This window comes from Bos indicus x Bos taurus, chromosome 15 (genome assembly GCF_003369695.1).
Source record: "Bos indicus x Bos taurus breed Angus x Brahman F1 hybrid chromosome 15, Bos_hybrid_MaternalHap_v2.0, whole genome shotgun sequence".
Classification (NCBI taxonomy): domain Eukaryota; kingdom Metazoa; phylum Chordata; class Mammalia; order Artiodactyla; family Bovidae; genus Bos; species Bos indicus x Bos taurus.
Genome location: NC_040090.1, coordinates 26,595,664 through 26,615,572, shown reverse-complemented (window position 1 = coordinate 26,615,572; position 19,909 = coordinate 26,595,664). Strand labels below are relative to the sequence as shown.

General features: G+C 39.8%; 1 protein-coding gene across 1 annotated transcript in view; it reads right to left on the bottom strand.

Annotated features, from left to right (window-relative positions):
* SLC5A12 (solute carrier family 5 member 12) overlaps nt 1–10,109 on the bottom strand; it is a 51,276-nt gene extending 41,167 nt beyond the window's left edge. The window contains exon 1 of the mRNA XM_027562799.1: nt 9,441–10,109. Coding sequence (XP_027418600.1) covers nt 9,441–9,779 — 339 coding nt within the window. The 5' untranslated portion in view covers nt 9,780–10,109. The remainder of the gene's footprint in view (nt 1–9,440) is intronic.
* Between the last annotated feature and the right edge of the window lie 9,800 nt (nt 10,110–19,909).

Below are 19,909 nucleotides of genomic sequence, written 5' to 3'. Positions count from 1 at the left end.
TTCATGGGATTTCCCAGGCAAGAATACTGGAGTGGGTTGCTATTTGCTCCTCCTGGGAATATTCCAGACCCAACGATAGAATTGGTACCTTCTGCTTGGCAGGTGGCTTCTTTACCACTGAGCACTGGGAAGACCATTTTTGGAGGGAGGTGTATGCATCTTCCAGTCTACCACTTATTTTCCCTGGGGCATGTAAACAGTGTCCAATTTTATCATTTTATCTTCATCTTTCATTTATTCATTTAACAAATATTTATCCTTTGTCTTCCGTATTGCATTCTGACCTACAATGATAGCAAATATTATATAGTTCATGACCCAAAGGACTTTACCGATGAGAGGAGGAGACTACTAAATTTATAACAGTAAGGTTACAGTGATGGTGTGTACTAGAAGAAAAGCTACAGGGAGCTGTGAACATACTAAATAGATGTATCTGATTTACTGTTGGGGGTCAACAAAAGTACCCCTGAATCCCTAGAATTCCTACTCTAGAAGGCACTAGTATTTGAATTCCAGTGCATAATAAACATGCATTGAATGAACAAAATAAATGTTAAAAGTAGCAAATACTTAAGGATTTAATATCTTAGTAGTAATTCTTGGTAGTAATTTTTAATTGGTAATAGTTGTTATCTAATTTAAGAAAAATACTTTTGATTAAGCCAGGAATTAACCACTCCTTTTTCCTAGAAATAATACATAAGTAAGAGTTGTTTAAAGCTCAACATTCAGAAAATGAAGATCATGGCATCCGGTCCCATCACTTCATGGGAAATAGATGGGGAAACAGTGGAAACAGTGTCAGACTTTATTTTGGGGGGGGCTCAAAAATCACTGCAGATTGTGACTGCAGCCATGAAATTAAAAGACACTTACTCCTTGGAAGAAAAGTTATGTCCCACCTAGATAGCATATTAAAGCAGAGACATTACTTTGCCAACAAAGGTCCATCTAGTCAAGGCTATGGTTTTTCCTGTGGTCATGTATGGATGTGAGAGTTGGACTGTGAAGAAGGCTAAGCGCCAAAGAATTGATGCTTTTGAACTGCGGTGTTGAAGACTCTTGAGAGTCCCTTGGACTGCAAGGACATCCAATCAGTCCATTCTGAAAGAGATCAGCCCTGGGATTTCTTTGGAAGGAATGACGCTAAAGCTGAAACTCCAGTACGTTGGCCACCTCATGTGAAGAGTTGACTCATTGGAAAAGATTCTGATGCTGGGAGGGATTAGGGGCAGGAGGAGAAGGGGACAACAGAGGATGAGATGGCTGGATGGCATCACTGACTTAATGGATGTGAGTCTGAGTGAACTCTGGAAGTTGGTGATGGATAGGGAGGCCTGGTGTGCTACAATTCATGGGGTCACAAAGAGTCAGACAGGACTGAGCGACTGAACTGAACTGAACTGAACTGAAAGAGTCGTTTGATGCCTTAAGATGGGACCTTCTTTAAAACCCTAGAAAAGACTCCTCTTGTCAGAACTGTCACTCGATTTCACACTAATCCACATCTCCCAACTTACCTGCTCAACCCTTCCCCCTAAGAAAGAACTGCCTTATTTTAAGCCCTTCTTTCTACAGAAGATGCATTCAGTACACTATGAGTCAGGTGGATGTGTGAATGAGGGCACCAAGGAAAATATTTTTAAAGAAGTGAAGAAGTCACTGAGGAAGGATCCAAAAGTCTCAGCTATCACAGGATAAAAAAACAGAACAAAACTTTTATGTTGAGGACAACTTGGGTTTAGATTACATGTCCTTGGAAAGATCAGATTATTGCACTAAACCATGGCTCCCTCTTTCTAAAATTGACACTTGTATGACCTATCGACACACTGGACGATAATAGCAAGTGCAGGGACAGGAATATATGGGATCTCAGTGACCATAGTAGCTGTCATGGGTGTGACCCCTGTAGTTTATTGCCATTCTCTGTCCCAGTACACTCTGATGGCATCTAAGTGTTCTGTGATTATCTGCTTGAGGGCTTTATCTCAGCCCTTCCCCAGGACAGACTGGAACTGCTGAAAACCAGTGATAAAAGGAAGTTGGACCCCAAAAATCCTGGTAATTTCCATTTCAGTGAGGCCAACCCTGATATGTGACCTATACTGTCTCCCTGAGATTCCCACTGAGATGGAACCTCAGTTGCTCATGGTTAACAACCTGCCCAAAAACATTGGCTTTTTTTTCCATGTCTTACTTGCCACTGGCCTACTGACAGTTTAATTAAATCATTTCCCCAAAAAATGACTTGCATACAACTCCTTGTCTCAGGATTTGCTTCTGGGAGAATGCAACTTAGGACAGTGATATTTTTATTAATAACAGATATGATTCAAGTGAAGACTGCAGAATTGCTTGTGTGATAAGCTGTACCTTCTTGTTGAGAAGAGATTCTTCTCCCATAACATTAAGAGTCAAGGATAGCCTACTGTAAGATGAGACTAAGTCTGATATGCTATTATACAAGTTGTCCCATCTGAGTTTGCCTAGACCAATGAGCCAAAGCACTAGCTGATGACAGTCACATCAGTCAGTGCAGTTCAGTCATTCAGTTGTGTCCGACTCTTTGCGACCCCATAAATCGCAGGGCCTCCCTGTCCATCACCAACTCCCGGAGTTCACCCAAACCCATGTCCATTGAGTCGGTGGTGCCATCCAACCATCTCATCTTCTGTCATCCCCTTCACCTCCTGCTCTCAATTTTTCCAGTATCAGGGTATTTTCCAATGAGGCAACTCTTCACATGAGGTGGCCAAAGTATTGGAGTTTCAGCTTCAGCATCAGTCCTTCCAATGAACACCCAGGACTGATCTTTAGGATGGACTGGTTGGACCTCCTTGCAGTCCAAGGGACTCTCAAGAGTCTTCTCCAACACCACAGTTCAAAAGTATCAGTTCTTTGGCGCTCAGCTTTTTTCACAGTCCAACTCTCACATCCATACATGACCACTGGAAAAACCATAGCCTTGACTAGATGGACCTTTGTTGGCAAAGTAATGTCTCTGCTTTTTAATATGCCATCTAGGTTGGTCATAACTTTCCTTCCAAGGACTTCAGTTCAGTTCAGTTCAGTTGCTCAGTCGTGTCCAACTCTTTGAGATCCCATGAATTGCAGCACGCCAGGCCTCCCTGTCCATCACCATCTCCCGGAGTTCACTCAAACTCACATCTATTGAGTGGGGGATGCCATCCAGCCATCTCATCCTCTGTCGTCCCCTTCTCCTCCTGCCTGCAATCCCTCCCAGCATCAGAGTCTTTTCCAATGAGTCAACTCTTCGCATGAGGTGGCCAAAGTACTGGAGTTTCAGCTTTAGCATCATTCCTTCCAAAGAAATCCCAGGGCTGATCTCCTTCAGAATGAACTGGTTGGATCTCCTTGCAGTCCAAGGGGCTCTCAAGAATCTTCTCCAACACCACAGTTCAAAAGCATCAATTCTTCGGCGCTCAGCCTTCTTCACAGTCCAACTCTCACATCCATACATGACCACAGGAAAAACCATAGCCTTGACTAGATGGACCTTTGTTGTAAGAATCTTTTAATTTCATGCCTGCAGTCACCATCTGCAGTGATTTTGGAGCCCAGAAAAATAAAGTCTGACACTGTTTCCCCATCTATTAGCCATGAAGTGATGGGACCGGATGCCATGATCTTAGTTTTCTGAATGTTGAGCTTTAAGCCAATTTTTTCACTCTCCTCTTTCACTTTCATCAAGAGGCTATTTAGTTCCTCTTCACTTTCTGCCATAAGGGTGGTGTCATCTGCATATCTGAGGTTATTGATATTTCTCCCGCCAATCTTGATTCCAGTTTGTGTTTCTTCCCGCCCAGCGTTTCTCATGATGTACTCTGCATAGAAGTTAAATAAGCAGGGTGACAATATACAGCCTTGACGTACTCCTTTTCCTATTTGGAACCAGTCTGTTGTTCCATGTCCAGTTCTAACTGTTGCTTCCCGACCTGCATACTTATTTCTCAAGAGGCAGATCAGGTGGTCTGGTATTCCCATCTCTTTCAGAATTTTCCACAGTTTATTGTGATCCACATAGTCAAAGGCTTTGGCATAGTCAATAAAGCAGAAATAGATGTATTTCTGGAACTTTCTTGCTTTTTCGATGATCCAGAGGATGTTGGCAATTTGATCTCTGGTTCTTCTGCCTTTTCTAAAACCAACTTGAACATCTGGATAGATGGCCCCAAGGAAAACCAGAAGAAGAACTTGACTGTCTTATTAGAACTTCTTGAGCTCAGATCAGATTACTGATCCACTGAATTGTGAACAGATATAATTGTTGTTTTAAGAAATTTATTTTGGGGTGATAGATCACACATCAATAGATAATTGACATAAAAAGTGATGTCAGATGTTGAGAAATGTAACAAAACCCAAAATATATGGTATTGGCTGGATAGCATATGAAGTCTAGGAAAGCAAACAGAAAATTGTTACTGAAAAATGGAGACAGGGTAAGGAAACTGCTATAGGAATCTAGAAAAAGTCACTGGTTTTAACATGCAACTCAGTTTAGTTCCTCTAAATTCAGTCAATTTGGTCAAACTAGAAAGTATTAAGAAAAAAGAAAAAAATATATATATATATGAAGTAAGACTCCTTGAATTCTAATTTGAGCTTTACCACTATCTCACTCCATAATAAGAGACTATTCAAACTGCATAATTTTCCATCTGAAAGATTGTATTCACTCACTTACTCATCCAGTGGTCATCTTTGCAGATGTATAGCTTTGCAAGCAAGCATGTTCTGCCGGAGTCCAACTCCAGCAACCAGGGATTCAAACTGAAGAGGTGAACAGTGTTGGCAACGAGACAGCCTCTCATTTTCCTAAGGACTGCCTGTTTATTTCAAGTTTAAGATTCTCTTTTATACTTTTACAAAAACATTAGGCCAGAGGTTTGACATTTTCAGTGCCCCCTCGCCCAGGTTTATTATCTCCATAAATCATTGTTGCTCTTCAAACAGAGTTCCTGCTTCAGTGATTCTCTTGGTATCAGCCTTATCATCATTTATCTACCTCTTCTAATGTGTCTTATAGTTAACTTGTGATTACATTGTAGCTCATGCTACATTCCTCAGTTTACTACTTATCTTCCTAAGTCCTATTTGCCCCTAACATACTGAGCTCACTATCTCTTAACAAGGCTTCTAGCTATAGTGTCTCTAAAAATTCATAACTTCTATAAGCTATAGTAAAATATGCTAACTTTACAACATTCCTTAAATCTTTAACTTCTAACTATTTTAATTATTTCTAAGCCCTAAATTCAGTAAACTCCTTTGCCATAAACATTCTCCTCACAAATAGGCTTCAGATATCAATCCCTCCCATGGCCTCAAGCTACAGCCTATGTGCTCATCCTGGAACACTCCTTTGTGAAAGTCCTTGAACAAATGTCAATGATTAACTTTATGAATTATTTTCTGAACACAACTGCAGAAGGCTTTGTGCCTTCTCATGCTCCTCTTAAGAACAATAAGCACCTTAATATTCCTTTTCAGTCAACTCAGCCGAGGAGAGGAAAAGAGAAGTCAGAATTACAAGGCCTAACTCCTTCATCCCAGGATCCGTGCCTGCGGAATGAGGAGAGGGATCTGGGGACCACGCCTCCATTTTGTCAGTAATGCTTAACGCGGCTCCCGACATGTTCAGTTGCTCAGTTTTGTCTGACTCTTTGCAACCCCATGGACTGAGGCTCACCAGGCTCCTTTGTCCATGGAATTTTCCAGGCAAGAATACTGGGTATGGTCAAAAGTAAAGATGGAAGTTCAGCAGAAAAGTTGCACACATCATGCTTGCTTCTAAAAATAGCACAGGTAACATTTACCATCATGATGGATTATTTTCAAACCCCAAATCTGATCTAGCCACACTCCTTTTCATCTCAGGAAATAACAAGTCTACTTTTCATGCGGGTTCAAGCCCAGGTAACAGGAAGCCATCCTTGACTCCTCTTTTTTGTCTCACTCCCCACACGCAATTCATAAAAGAGTCCTGGCACCTTCTCCCCCTACTTTCAGAATTCCACTTGTGTCATCCCCTCTGTCTCCACACTAATACTGTCATCTCTTGCCTAGATTATGGCAGTAGCCTCCTAACTAGACCCCCTGTTTCAGCAATAATATCCTGCTAGAGGAATATTCTTGAAATACAAGTCACTGTTCTGCTCAAACATTGTAATGATCTATCTCACTGAGAGTAAAAACCAATCCTTAAAATGGTCTAAAAGGTCTCATAACAGTGGTTCAGACACTATCACACACTAAACATCCATTTTACAACAAATATTTGGTCACAACATTTACTTTACTGAAATAATACTCAATAATGATATCATATACTCAATAATGATATCAATAAAAAAAGGTCCGTCTAGTCAAAGCTGTGGTTCTTCCAGTGGTCATGTATGGATGTGAGAGTTGGACTGTGAAGAAGGCTGAGCACCGAAGAATTGGTGCTTTTGAACTGTGGTGTTGGAGAAGACTCTTGAGAGTCCCTTGGACTGCAAGGAGATCCAACCAGTCCATTGAAGGAAATCAGCCCTGGGATTTCTTCGGAAGGAATGATGCTAAAGCTGAAACTCCAGTACTTTGGCCACCTCATGCGAAGAGTTGACTCATTGGAAAAGACTCTAATGCTGGGAGGGATTGGGGGCAGGAGGAGAAGGGACGACAGAGGATGAGACGGCTGGACGGCATCACTGACTCGATGGACAGGAGTTTGAGTGAACTCCAGGAGTTGGTGATGGACAGAGAGGCCTGGCATGCTGCCATTCATGGGGTCGCAAAGAGTTGGACACAACTGACTGAACTGAACTGAATGATATCATACACATCTAATTTCTCAACTTTTAACTATAATTACTAAAATGCCACAAATGTAATTTAAAGGAGAAGTAAAAGGAAAGCAATTTATAAATAAAGAGTATATATAATCTATAATGCTTAGACAACACTATGGAAGAAGACATAGAGAAGTAGTGGCCTTGGCATTATAATGAAAAATCTGGATTAGAGAGAAGTAAGTAGTTCAGAAACTGTTTAGTTAAGAAGTACAAGAAAGGACTTCCCAGGTGGTCCAATGGTTGGGAATCCACTTTCTAATGCAGGGAACACGAGTTTAATCCCACATGCTGTGGGGCAACTAAACCTGTTTGCCAGCCCGTGTATCACAACGAAGACCTAATGGAGCAAAAAAATAAAATAAGTATAACAAATTTGTACTTTAAATTAAAAGAAGAAGAAGAAGACTAAGAAAAATGAGAAAGTAGGTAGCCCATAAGCTAGTGTTAAGGGTAAATTATAACAAACTGGATCTATTAATGTGATACCAGAAAGAAGAAAATAACTCTAACTGGAGTGGAGACAACATGGTGAGACTAATTATAAACTGTCTGAGTGGAGATAATGAAAATGCACGCTATTGCAAATGAGCTGAGCCTGTTACAGCTTGAGGGTGAGAACAATTCCTTATGCTTTGACATGGGAGAGAATAGTGACAAAGTAGCCCAGATTCATAGATTAGTCTTGAAATCTCTCTGCATATTAAAGCATTTAAATCAGTTGGTTATTGCCAGCCCCAAAAGTCATTGGCTTAAAAACTAAGGACTTAATATTTCTCAGTTTTTAGGACTGGGTGGGCGATTGCTGTACTTGTTTGTCCAAGGTTCTCACGGGGCTGCAATCAATGGGAAGATAAGCTGGGGGAGAAAGTCCAAGATGGCCTCACTCACAAGTCTGGTGATTGGTGTTGGCTGCTAGCCAGGCTGCCTCTGTTCTCCTCTATGTGTCCATTCATCTTCCAGAAGTGAGACCAGCTAGATCCACTTCCTAAGATAGCTGTATCAGGACAGCATTCCAAGAAGCAAAGGCAGCAGTTAAAAGTCCAAGAGACTTCGGCTCCAAATTTACACATCACTTCTGCCACATTCTATTGGCCAAAGCAAGTCACAAGGCCATCCCGGATTCGAGATGGGGAAATAAACTCTCCCTTTTCAGTCCTTTCTACTTTAAAAAACCTGGTAAGAAGATCCATAGATAGGTAGCAAGAAATGGAGAATGAAAAATAAACATAAATTAAAGTCTCTATAGCGAGACTATAAATTTGGAGACAGTAGCAACAACAAGAATAATAATTATAATAATACAAACTCTTCCTCTGTATTTACCATTTGCCAGGCTCTGTTAAGAGTATTTGCCTACAATAAATTGCCTCATTTACTCCTCACAGATATTCTTTAAGATAGACCCTTTTATTATTCTTATTTTACGTGTGTTAAAATCAGATACAGAAGTGAGGCATTTCCCCAAAGCTATGCAGCTAGTTAAGTGGCAGAGCTAGTAATCAAAACCAAGTAACTCTAGACTCTTTTGAGTCTAGAGCTCATGCCTTTAACTTATATGCAACACTGCCAATGCTTTCCTCTCTCTCTTTTAAATTTTTTATTTTATATTGGAGTATAGCCAACTAGCAATGTTGTGACAGTTTCAGGTGGACAGCAAAGGGCTTCAGCCATACATATACATGTATCCATTCTCCCCCAAACTCCCCTCCCCTCCAGGCTGCCACATAACATAGAGCAGGGTTCCCTCTGCTGTACAGATGGTTAACCATTTTAAATACAGCAGTGTGTACATGTTGATCCCAAACACTCTAATTATCCTTTCTGCCCTGTTCCCCACCCCTGACACTGCCAATTCTTACAAAGAAAGAGGCTATTCCAAAATATATACTTTACACAATCTGAGTTTCTTTGTATCAGCGTACAACAATTTAAAAAATTTGTAATGGGCAAATGTGAAGGGTTAATTAAATTCAACTAAATCCCTGTGTGTCCTCTATCTGTATGGTCTCAAATCTCCTCAGTTACATATTTGCAACTGGTTTAAGTAACTGAACCACTTTACTAAAAGTGCACAGTCTACTGTACAATCTTAAGTCATCTATCTGTATCTCAGTTTTCTCAGCCAAAAAGTGACAGTACACAATGTTCTTTGTGCTTTTCAGAATAAAATAAAACAAGTGACAAGTTCAGTTCTCTTTCATTGAGAATCTCCTATGAGTTAGGCAGTGCTTTAGATGTTTACCAACAAATTCTCATTTAATCATTGAAATAGCCTCAAAGCTTAACTTTGTTACTTTCACTCTACAGATGGAAGGTGTAGATGTCTGTGGCTGTCTCTGCATACAGGTATGTCCGTGTCCAAAGCTTAAGCTTTCCCCAATAACACTGTAATAAATTCTCACCATGATTCATAATTATCCTGCAAATAAGTGTTTTCAACCACCATGTGTTATCATTAAGACATAATACACATAAGATGTGTATTAGAGGGAAAAAGCAATCATAAAAAGACCTGTTCAAGTGGAGAGGAAACAGCAACTCTTCCCAAAGTGAAATAGAAGTAAGTAGTTGTTTTACCTCGTACGTGCTGGTGATGCCAGATCTGTAGAACACAGGAAGAAAGAGCTCTGACGTGAGGATAATGACTAACCCGTACGTGATGAAGAAGAGGACGAAGGATGCTCCAAAGCGGTAGACGTCGGCAGGGGTCCCCAGGACAGTGACGGCGGACATGAAGCTGGCTGTCAGGGATAATGCCACTGGGCCAAAGCTCATTTGCCGGCCACCGACCAGAAACTCCCTCGAAGTTGCTTTTTTTCTCTCCTTAATCGCATAGAACACCCCAATTCCAGAGGAAATGATGAAGAGGGCTGCAAAGACAACATAATCCCAAACTGCAAAGTTCTTCACCTCCATGCTGAGAAGTATAGGCACCAGAGAGTTGCTCTCAACCTGATGTCTTTCCAAAAGCGAAGCTCAGTACAGTATATGCTTTTCTGTGAGAGGAGGCTGAGGTTGTGTGAAGAGAATGACGACCAGAGGCACTGGGGTAGCACTTCAGATACCAAGTTGCACCTGGGAAGGATCTCAGAAGTTGACAGCAAAGAGGATTCTGGTAGTGGTATGGGTATCAATAGATAAGAACTTGAAATCTGACCCTGGCCTGGAGCTCTCTGTTCCTTTGCTAAAGCATATGCTGCAGAGAAGGAACTCAGATGTATTCTGAAATTAATAACCACCGAGGGTGAAATGCACTTGCCAGATAACATGTTCTTTAATCTTCTAGGTTTTCTTTTAACTTAAGGTTAAATATTACTGGGAAACATAGGAGTGATTCAAGTTCACCACCTCAGCATTTTTAATGAGTTAAACAGAATCTGTAAAATGCCAACATAACCATCACTGGTGTCTTTCTTCCAAGTAAGGGAGAGTGAAGGTGTGTATCTGTGACTTCCTGAGGCAGTGGGTGTGGAGGAAAAGGAGCAAAGAACAAGGAGTCAGGAGACCTTTGCTCAAGTTGGTGCAAACTTAAATGAGCTGTGATATTAACTAGACATTTCTCCAAAGGAGACATACAGCCAAAAAGCACATGAAAAGGTGCTCAACGGTGCTAACTATTAGAGAAATGCAAATCAAAACTATAATGAGATGTTACCTCACACCAGTCAGAATGGCCATCATCAAAAAGTCTACAAACAATAAATGCTGGAAAGGGTGTGGAGAAAAGGGAACCCTCCTTCACTTTAGTGGAAATGTAAATTGGTATAACCACTGTGGAGAACAGTATAGACTTTCCTTAAAAGATTAAAGTAGAGTTACCATGTGACCCTGTAATACTTCTTCTGGGCATATATCTGGAGAAAACCATAATTCCAAAAGATATATGCACCGCAGTGTTCATTGCAGCACTATTTGTAATAGCCAGGACATGGAAGCAATCTAAATATCCATCCATGGATGAATGGATAAAGATGTGGTATATATTAATATATACAATGGAATATTACTGACTCATTAAAAGGAGTGAAATAATGCCATTTGCGGCAACTGGGATGGATCTGGATATTATCACACTAAATGAAGTAAATCAGACAGAGAAAGACAAATATCACATGATAACACTTTTATGTGGAAAAATATTACAAATGAACTTATCTATGAAACAGTTAGAGATTCTTGATTCTGCTCTTAGACTCTGTTGATTGATCCAAAGTGCCCCCAGCAAGCCTCTGTGGGGCAATTTCTCCACATTATTCATGCTTCTCCTGCCTTCTCAATGGTTTTCACCCACTCCACCCCTACAAAACCAGTCTGTTCCACAAGATCTAGTTCATATTTACCTTGCTCTGTGGAGCCTTCTCTGACTCATACTTCCTACTGCCCTCTCCCCCAACTCCTGTAGGAAGCAGGGTCCCTTGGTACTCTTTACTCTGCAAATATCCTCACCTGTTTTAAAGACTCTATGTATGTATCTGTAGGAGCCACTCAGTGGTTGTAGATGACCAACTCCTTGAAGGCAGAGGCACAAGATCTGGTCCAGGGTGCCCAATCCATAGGTAGAAAGAACTGATGCTGAAGCTGAAGCTCCAATATTCTGGCTACCTGATGTGAAGAGCCGACTCATTGGAGAATACCCTCATGCTGGGAAAGATTGAGGGCAGGAAAAAAAGGTGGCGACAGAGGATGAGTTGGTTGGATAGCATAACTACTCAGTGGACATGAATTTGAGCAAACTCCATGAGATAGTGAAAGACAAGGAAGCTTGGTGTATTGCAGTCCATGGGGTCTCAAAGTGCTAGACACAGCTTAGTGACCGAATAACAATTGTAGAAAGTAAAGAACTCATCCAAAAAGCAAAAGAAAAAAACAAAAATTATGTCCAAGGCCAGAAATACTTCCTATTAAACAGAGGAACCTCTAATTTTGCTTTTGACATCTGAGTAGCTGACTGACTCCTTGATTAGTTGCTTAGTTTGGATACTGTTTTTACTCCCTACCTTGATCCATGGATTTGAAGTCAACCACACAAAGCTTTGATGACTGAAATATGCTTTTAGTTGAGAATAAATCTGAAAAAGCTCTGCCAGGTTTGTCCATGTCCTGTTTCTTTATTCCCTCCTCTAAATTTACAGAGTTGATATCAGGATTAATGAAAAAAATAGTTCTTTAATTTTTTTGCTTTAACATTGAGTTTTACTAATTTTTATCATGAGATATTCTAATTATATAACAGGTTTTGGTTGGTATCTGTCTCAGCAGAAAATCAGAGCTCCAGCTTTCAGAGTTTTGGCTATTCTATGCTTTAATATTAACATCTAAGTGTTAATGTTCAATCCATAAGACATGAGGACAATTTGTACAAGTCTTGTGAATATTAATTCAAAGCACTATTATATCAATACATTCCCAAGGTTAAATACCAGAAGCTTGTAGATAAAGAATTGATGAGTGATTTCAGTTAACCTTTGTCAAGAAACGGTATTGGCAGTCCTCACTTTCAACTTTCACTGATTATAAGGCACAACATTAATATATTGATTTAATTCTTAGTTATTTTCTATTTCTTTACACTTTCTTCCTTTGATAGCCTTCAGTGTCTTTAAACCCTCTCCCTCTATCCCATTAAAACTCACTTTATGCAAGGCTCATATTGATTATAATATAGAACACTTGTTTATTCATAACTTTTGGGGGGAAAACAAAAAGCCAACACATTCAGTGATTATATCAGTTAGAAAGTACATCCATCCCTATGTCAAAAATATTAACATGGGGGGAGAACAAAGGAAAATGTGCTGCTTTGACCGAAAGAAACCACGGTATTTCCTGTATCCTCTTACAGAAGCCTCCAGGGGCACCATCTCTATTTTATTTCTTTAGTGTAAAACTGAGACCTTTATTAGAATGTAAATACTAAACACTGCCACCCTTCACCCACATGCACACACACAGACACACACACGCACACTCCCTTAACAAGGCCCAGTTATTCAATTATCCCCTTGCCTAGTAGGTTATATTTGAAGTTGTGATCATTTATAGTTCTGTGCTATGAAATTGTTCTGCACCTGGCATAGAGCACTTATAATGGAAAAGAGTTGGAGGACGTTGAATGTTAACAAAGGTGGGGAATGGGGAAAAGAGTAAAGAACTGGAAGGACAGGACATCCAAGGAAAAGACACCACTGTTGCAATATTCTTAACAGCAGGCTATGCACACTAGGTTTATGTTAGCCTAGGAGAGAAAGGAGGAAAACAGACATGAACAAGACTTGGCCATTTTGATATTGTACTATAGTGGATCAGATCAGATTAGATAGTCGCTCAGTCGTGTCCGACTCTTTGCAACCCCATGAATGGCAGCACGCCAGGCCTCCCTGTCCATCACCAACTCCCAGAGTTCACTCAGACTCACGTCCATCGAGTCAGTGATGCCATCCAGCCATCTCATCCTCTGTCGTCCCTTCTCCTCCTGCCCCCAATCCCTCCCAGCATTAGAGTCTTTCCAATGAGTCAACTCTTCACATGAGGTGGCCGAAGTACTGGAGTTTCAGCTTTAGCATCATTCCTTCCAAAGAAATCCCAGGGCTGATCTCCTTCAGAATGGACTGGTTGGATCTCCTTGCAGTCCAAGGGACTCTCAAGAGTCTTCTCCAACACCACAGTTCAAAAGCATCAATTCTTCAGTGCTCAGCCTTCTTCACAGTCCAACTCTCACATCCATACATGACCACAGGAAAAACCATAGTCTTGACTAGACGGACCTTTGTTGGCAAAGTAATATCTCTGCTTTTGAATATGCTATCTAGGTTGGTCATAACTTTTCTTCCAAGGAGTAAGCATCTTTTAGTTTCAGCGCTGCAGTCACCATCTGCAGTGATTTTGGAGCCCAGAAAAATAGTCTGACACTGTTTCCACTGTTTCCCCATCTATTTCCCATGAAGTGATGGGACTGGATGCCATGATCTTCGTTTTCTGAATGTTGAGCTTTATGCCAACTTTTTCACTCTCCACTTTCACTTTCACTTTCATCAAGAGGCTTTTGAGTTCCTCTTCACTTTCTGCCATAAGGGTGGTGTCATCTGCATATCTGAGGTTATTGATATTTCTCCCAGCAATCTTGATTCCAGCTTGTGTTTCTTCCAGTCCAGTATTTCTCATGATGTACTCTGCATAGAAGTTAAATAAACAGGGTGACAATATACAGCCTTGATGTACTCCTTTTCCTATTTGGAACCAGTCTGTTGTTCCATGTCCAGTTCTAACTGTTGCTTCCTGACCTGCATACAAATTTCTCAAGAGGCAAGTCAGGTGTTCTGGTATTCCCATCTCTTTCATAATTTCCCACAGTTTATTGTGATCCACACAGTCAAAGGCTTTGGCATAGTCAATAAAGCAGAAATAGATGTATTTCTGGAACTCTCTTGCTTTTTCCATGATCTAGCAGATGTTGGCAGTTTGATCTCTGGTTCCTCTGCCTTTTCTAAAACCAGCTTGAACATCAGGAAGTTCACAGTTCACATATTGCTAAAGCCTGGCTTGGCGAATTTTGAGCATTACTTTACTAGCGTGTGAGATGAGTGAAATTGTACAGTAGTTTGAGCATTCTTTGGCATTGCCTTTCTTTGGGATTGGAATGAAAACTGACCTTTTCCAGTCCTGTGGCCACTGCCGAGTTTTCCAAATTTGCTGGCATATTGAGTACAGCACTTTCACAGCATCATCTTTCAGGATTTGGAATAGCTCAATTGGAATTCCATCACCTCCACTAGCTTTGTTTGTAGTGATGCTTTCTAAGGCCCACTTGACTTCACATTCCAGGATGTCTGGCTCTAGGTCAGTGATCACACCATCATGATTATCTGGGTTGTGAAGATCTTTTTTCTATAGTTCTTCTGTGTATTCTTGCCACCTCTTCTTAATATCTTCTGCTTCTGTTAGGTCCATACCATTTCTGTCCTTTATCGAGCCCATCTTTGCATGAAATGTTCCTTTGCTATCTCTGATTTTCTTGAAGAGATTTCTAGTCTTTCCCATTCTGTTGTTTTCCTCTATTTCTTTGCATTGAGTGCTGAAGAAGGCTTTTTTTATCTCTTTTTGCTGTTCTTTGGAACTCTGCATTCAGATGTTTATATCTTTCCTTTTCTCCTTTGCTTTTCGCTTCTCTTCTTTTCACAGCTATTTGTAAGGCCTCCCCAGGCAGCCATCTTGCTTTTTTGCATTTCTTTTCCATGGGAATAGTCTTGATCCCTGTCTCCTGTACAATGTCACAAACCTCAGTCCATGGTTCATCAGGCACTCTATCTATCAGATCTAGGCCCTTAAATCTATTTCTCACTTCCACTGTATAATCATAAGGGATTTGATTTAGGTCATACCTGAATGGCCTAGTGGTTTTCCCTAGTTTCTTCAATTTAAGTCTGCATTTGGCAATAAGGAGTTCATGGTCTGAGCCACAGTCAGCTCCTGGTCTTGTTTTTGCTGACTGTATAGAGCTTCTCTATCTTTGGCTGCAAAGAATATAATCAATCTGGTTTCGGTGTTGACCATCTTGTGATATCCATGTATAGAGTCTTCTCTTGTGTTGTTGGAAGAGGGTGTTTGTTATGACCAGTGCATTTTCTTGGCAAAACTCTATTAGTCTTTGCCCTGCTTCATTGTGTATTCCAAGGCCAAATTTGCCTGTTACTCCAGGTGTTTCTTGACTTCCTACTTTTGCATTCCATCCTTAATCTGCAACAAGGACCAAGTCTCTTTCTCCACCCTCTCACTCAGCCATCTTGTAATATTGGACACATTACTATTGTCTCTGTTCTTGGCTACCTATTTGAAAATGCTATATCATATTTAATAATAATTAGATAATTAGACTAATTTAAGCAACTAAATTACCTTTTCAAGCCTGCTCAAATGTTACCTTCCTGGACCAGACAACCTTCTTACACTGTAAACAGATACATGTTCAATCTCTACTTTCTTTATTCTCCATAAAATATATCTCCTACTAATATATCATATAGTATTTTAAGTGTCAATATCCCCCTACTAGAATATAAGCTCCATAAAGAACTTTATCTATTTTGTTCTCTCTGTTACTCTTAGTACCTATAAGTTTCTGTCCCATAGTATACACTCAACAAATTAAATTATGTGAATTCTAGGGGTTTCTTTCATTGTTATAATCTATGTTTAAATCTTGTTTTACTGATTAAAAAGGGAAACTAAAAGAAAAATTTCCAAGACTATTTTTTAAAAAGTTGAAATATTTATCTACCTCCAAAACGCATTTTCCCATCTAAATAAAAACTGAAATTTATATTTCATTCTATCAGATTCTCAAAATTCTTTACAGCTAAATTTGACAGTAGTTAAAATTTTATTCATTCATCCTATTTACACTTAACAATTTTGAAAAATGGTGACTTGCAACTTTAAGAGGCAAATTTCAGAGTCCAGCAGAGATCATCATTTAATATTAAAACAGACTAATGGCATCACACACTTGCAGTAAACAAGTAGAACTTTAAAGTGAATATGTAGTTAGAAGGGAAATTGAGCGTGAGGATCAAGTTCCTTAGCTGAATATCCTTAGATACCAAATAACTTCTCATTGTAGAATGACAAATGGGAGAACCACCAGCAAGATCTATTATGAGCTTCCTTTTGTTAAATAAGCAAAAACAGAAGGGATCTTGCTTGTTTCAGGTTTCTAGGCATTAAAATAGAACTTTTGAATAAGTTTCAAAAGGGGACAGAATCTACCATGTGTGTGACACTTTCATATGTCATGTCATTCATAGTTATAAAAAATCTGTTAAAATTAGTGTCAATAATCCCATCTTCCAAATGAAACATATAAACAAGGAAATGCTTTGTGCAACATGAAGATCCAGTTCACACAGTCACTAAGTGGTGTTTTTTAATACAAGTCTAATCCTGGGTGACTCGAAAATCCATGTTCTTTGTACTGAATATTTCTTACAAACACAGTTCTGACTTACTTTTCAAGCTTTGATGGGGGCACTTCTTAAAAGTAAGAGAGAAAAATCTGGGTTTGTCTTTCCTGTCAACTTCAACAATGATAATCAACACATGTGAAGTAAAACAGAACAGTGATATTCAAGGCTCCTTGTGTCGATCTTGTGATATTGTCACATCTTCAAATATCTAAAAATTTCATGGATGGAGGAGCCTGGTGGGCTGCAGTCCATGGGGTCACTAAGAGTCGGACACGACTGCGTGACTTCACTTTCACTTTTCATTTTCATGCATTGGAGAAGGAAATGGCAACACTCCAGTGTTCTTCCCTGGAGAATCCCAGGGACGGGGGAGCCTGGTGGGCTGCCGTCTATGGGGTCGCACAGAGTCAGACACGACTGAAGTGACTTAGCAGCAGCAAATATTTTATAAATAAGCAAATGACATTTCCATTAAATTCAGGCAAAATTTAATGTTGAGTGATTTTTATTTTTCAGATCCTGTAGAAATGTACTCGAACATACAGTATATCTGGCAAGCTCAGATGCAGTGTTTATCAGTTACCATGGAAACTCTTTTTAGTTTCTCATTTCCTATCAATTCCAGCATTCCTCATGCTATCTCTGACATCACCAGGCACCGCTATGAGTAAATGACTTTTATATATTTCCTAAACCGAAATTAACTGGATATTTTTCACCACTAAGAATATACAAATGAATATCTCCCAGCCTCAAAGGTGATGTCAAAGAAAGATTTCACAAACTGTATGGTGCAATGTAACCACAACATATAGTTATTCCAAGAGGACTTGTTTAAAACCCTGATTGAGGGGATTGTGTTCGCAAGTGTTTGGAGACACATATAAGATGCTGTTGTCCTCTTTAATAAAAAATGGTAATAGCAGAGGTTCATCCACACTGGTCACAGTCATTCAAGCTTCTTCAAGTGTTGAATTCTTCAGTGATCATGTGTGTCTTTTGGAATTTTATTTCTAAGAAAGAATTTTCAGAAATTTTATTCTAATTCTATACCTTCCAATTTATTCTAAGACTTGATTTCCTTGCTTGGTAGGTTGCCAGGTCTTGATGATATTTTATTTTGGGTTCATGATAAATGGAAAATGCGTCATTAAAAAATTCCCCTTAAAATTTAGTTTTCAGCTTTCTGAAATGTTCCATTTTTAGAAATTGTTTAATTAGAAAAGCTTCTTCTTACATTAAAGCAGAAAGAACTGAATTCAAATCTCATCTCAGTCAACCAACCTTACGACCTTCAGAAAGTTGCTTTATGTCTTTCATTCTTCATCATGAAGCTCAGGTGAATGCTAAAGCACACAGAGGGGAAAAATTTGGAGTAATCTGTGAGCAGAGTTTTCTGTAGGAAGTCAATGAACATATCCATACAAATACCAGGTAAAGATTTGTATCTCTCCTCCTTTGCTGGAGACCTTGAAGTTACTTTATTTGTATCTCTCTCTCTCTCTTTTTGTTTTCTAGAAGCTTGCTCTTGGTGGCCCTACTTATGATTTGGGGATTAGTTTAACACTCAGGTAATTGACTCATACTTAAGTGGAGAAGGCAGTGGCACCCCACTCCAGTTCTCTTGCCTGGAGAATCCCATGGATGGAGGAGCCTGGTAGGCTGCAGTCCATGGGGTCGCTAAGAGTCGGACACGACTGAGCGACTTCACTTTCACTTTTCACTTTTTTGCATTGGAGAAGGAAATGGCAGCCCACTCCAGTGTTCTTGCCTGGAGAGTCCCAGGGATGGGGGAGCCTGGTGGGCTGCCGTCTATTGGGTCGCATAGAGTTGGATACAACTGAAGCGACTTAGCAGCAGTAAGTGTATCAAGTGTAAGTTTTTAAGTGAAAGCTCTTATTAATAATGAAGACTGGAGAATTTGAGTCATAATTAGGCTCAGATTTTTGCTCAGGTATTTAATTGATCATCTTAAAAAGTTGTTTCATTTCTTTGACACTCAATTGCTCATCTTTAACATAGAAATGAGACCCTTTTCATTGGGTTGTTGTTAATTTTGAAGGTGTCCGTCAGCTTCTTTATGCAGAGTTGGGCACATCATAGGAACTTCAGTAATAATGCTTATCCATTTCAATGCCTCAACAAACATGAATTTGACCAAATTTTCCATTCACCAAATTTTCAAAGAGATAGTGAAGGACAGGGAAGCCTGGCATGCTGCAAACCCTGGGGTTCCAAAGTCAGACATGACTGAGCTACTGAACAACAAATTATCAATACGATTGGCAGCTGTCATATTTCAGCATTTGCACTAGGAACTTTTAGTACTATGCTGGGAAGAACAAAGCCTAGGAAAATAACACAGGAGCTACCATACTATCATTCATAAATATTTATTTCACAAACCAGAGGGATAGAATTTATATTTCTGATTGGGTTTCCTTTATTTTTGCTCTACTCTTTGCCTTTAATGTATAGATTACAGAAACCTTCTCAATTTCATTGAACTGATGATATTCATCATTTTGTGACTGTTATAATTTTTTTTTCTTTTCTCAAATTGGCTCTTTGCATCTTTGGATAGGAGTCTTCTTATGAATGTGCTAAAAGTTCTGGTTCAGCTAATATCTGTTCAGCAAGCCTGAAGCTGACTTTGTGATGTTATAGGTATTTGCAGAAGAATTGATGCTTTTGAACTGTGGTGTTGGAGAAGACTCTTGAGAGTCCCTTGGACTGCAAGGAGATCCAACCAGTCCATTCTGAAGGAGATCAGCCCTGGGATTTCTTTAGAAGGAATGATGCTAAAGCTGAAATTCCAGTACTTTGTCCACCTCATGTGAAGAGTTGACTCATTGGAAAATACTCTGATGCTGGGAGGGATTGGGGGCAAGAGGAGAAGGGGACGACAGAGGATGAGATGGCTGGATGGCATCACTGACTTGATGGACGTGAGTCTCAGTGAACTCTGGGAGTTTGTGATGGACAGGAAGGCCTGGCATGCTGCGATTCATGGGGTTGCAAAGAGTCAGACACGACTGAGCGACTGATCTGATCTGATGTTTCTATGTAATTTCTTGTCAGTTCTAT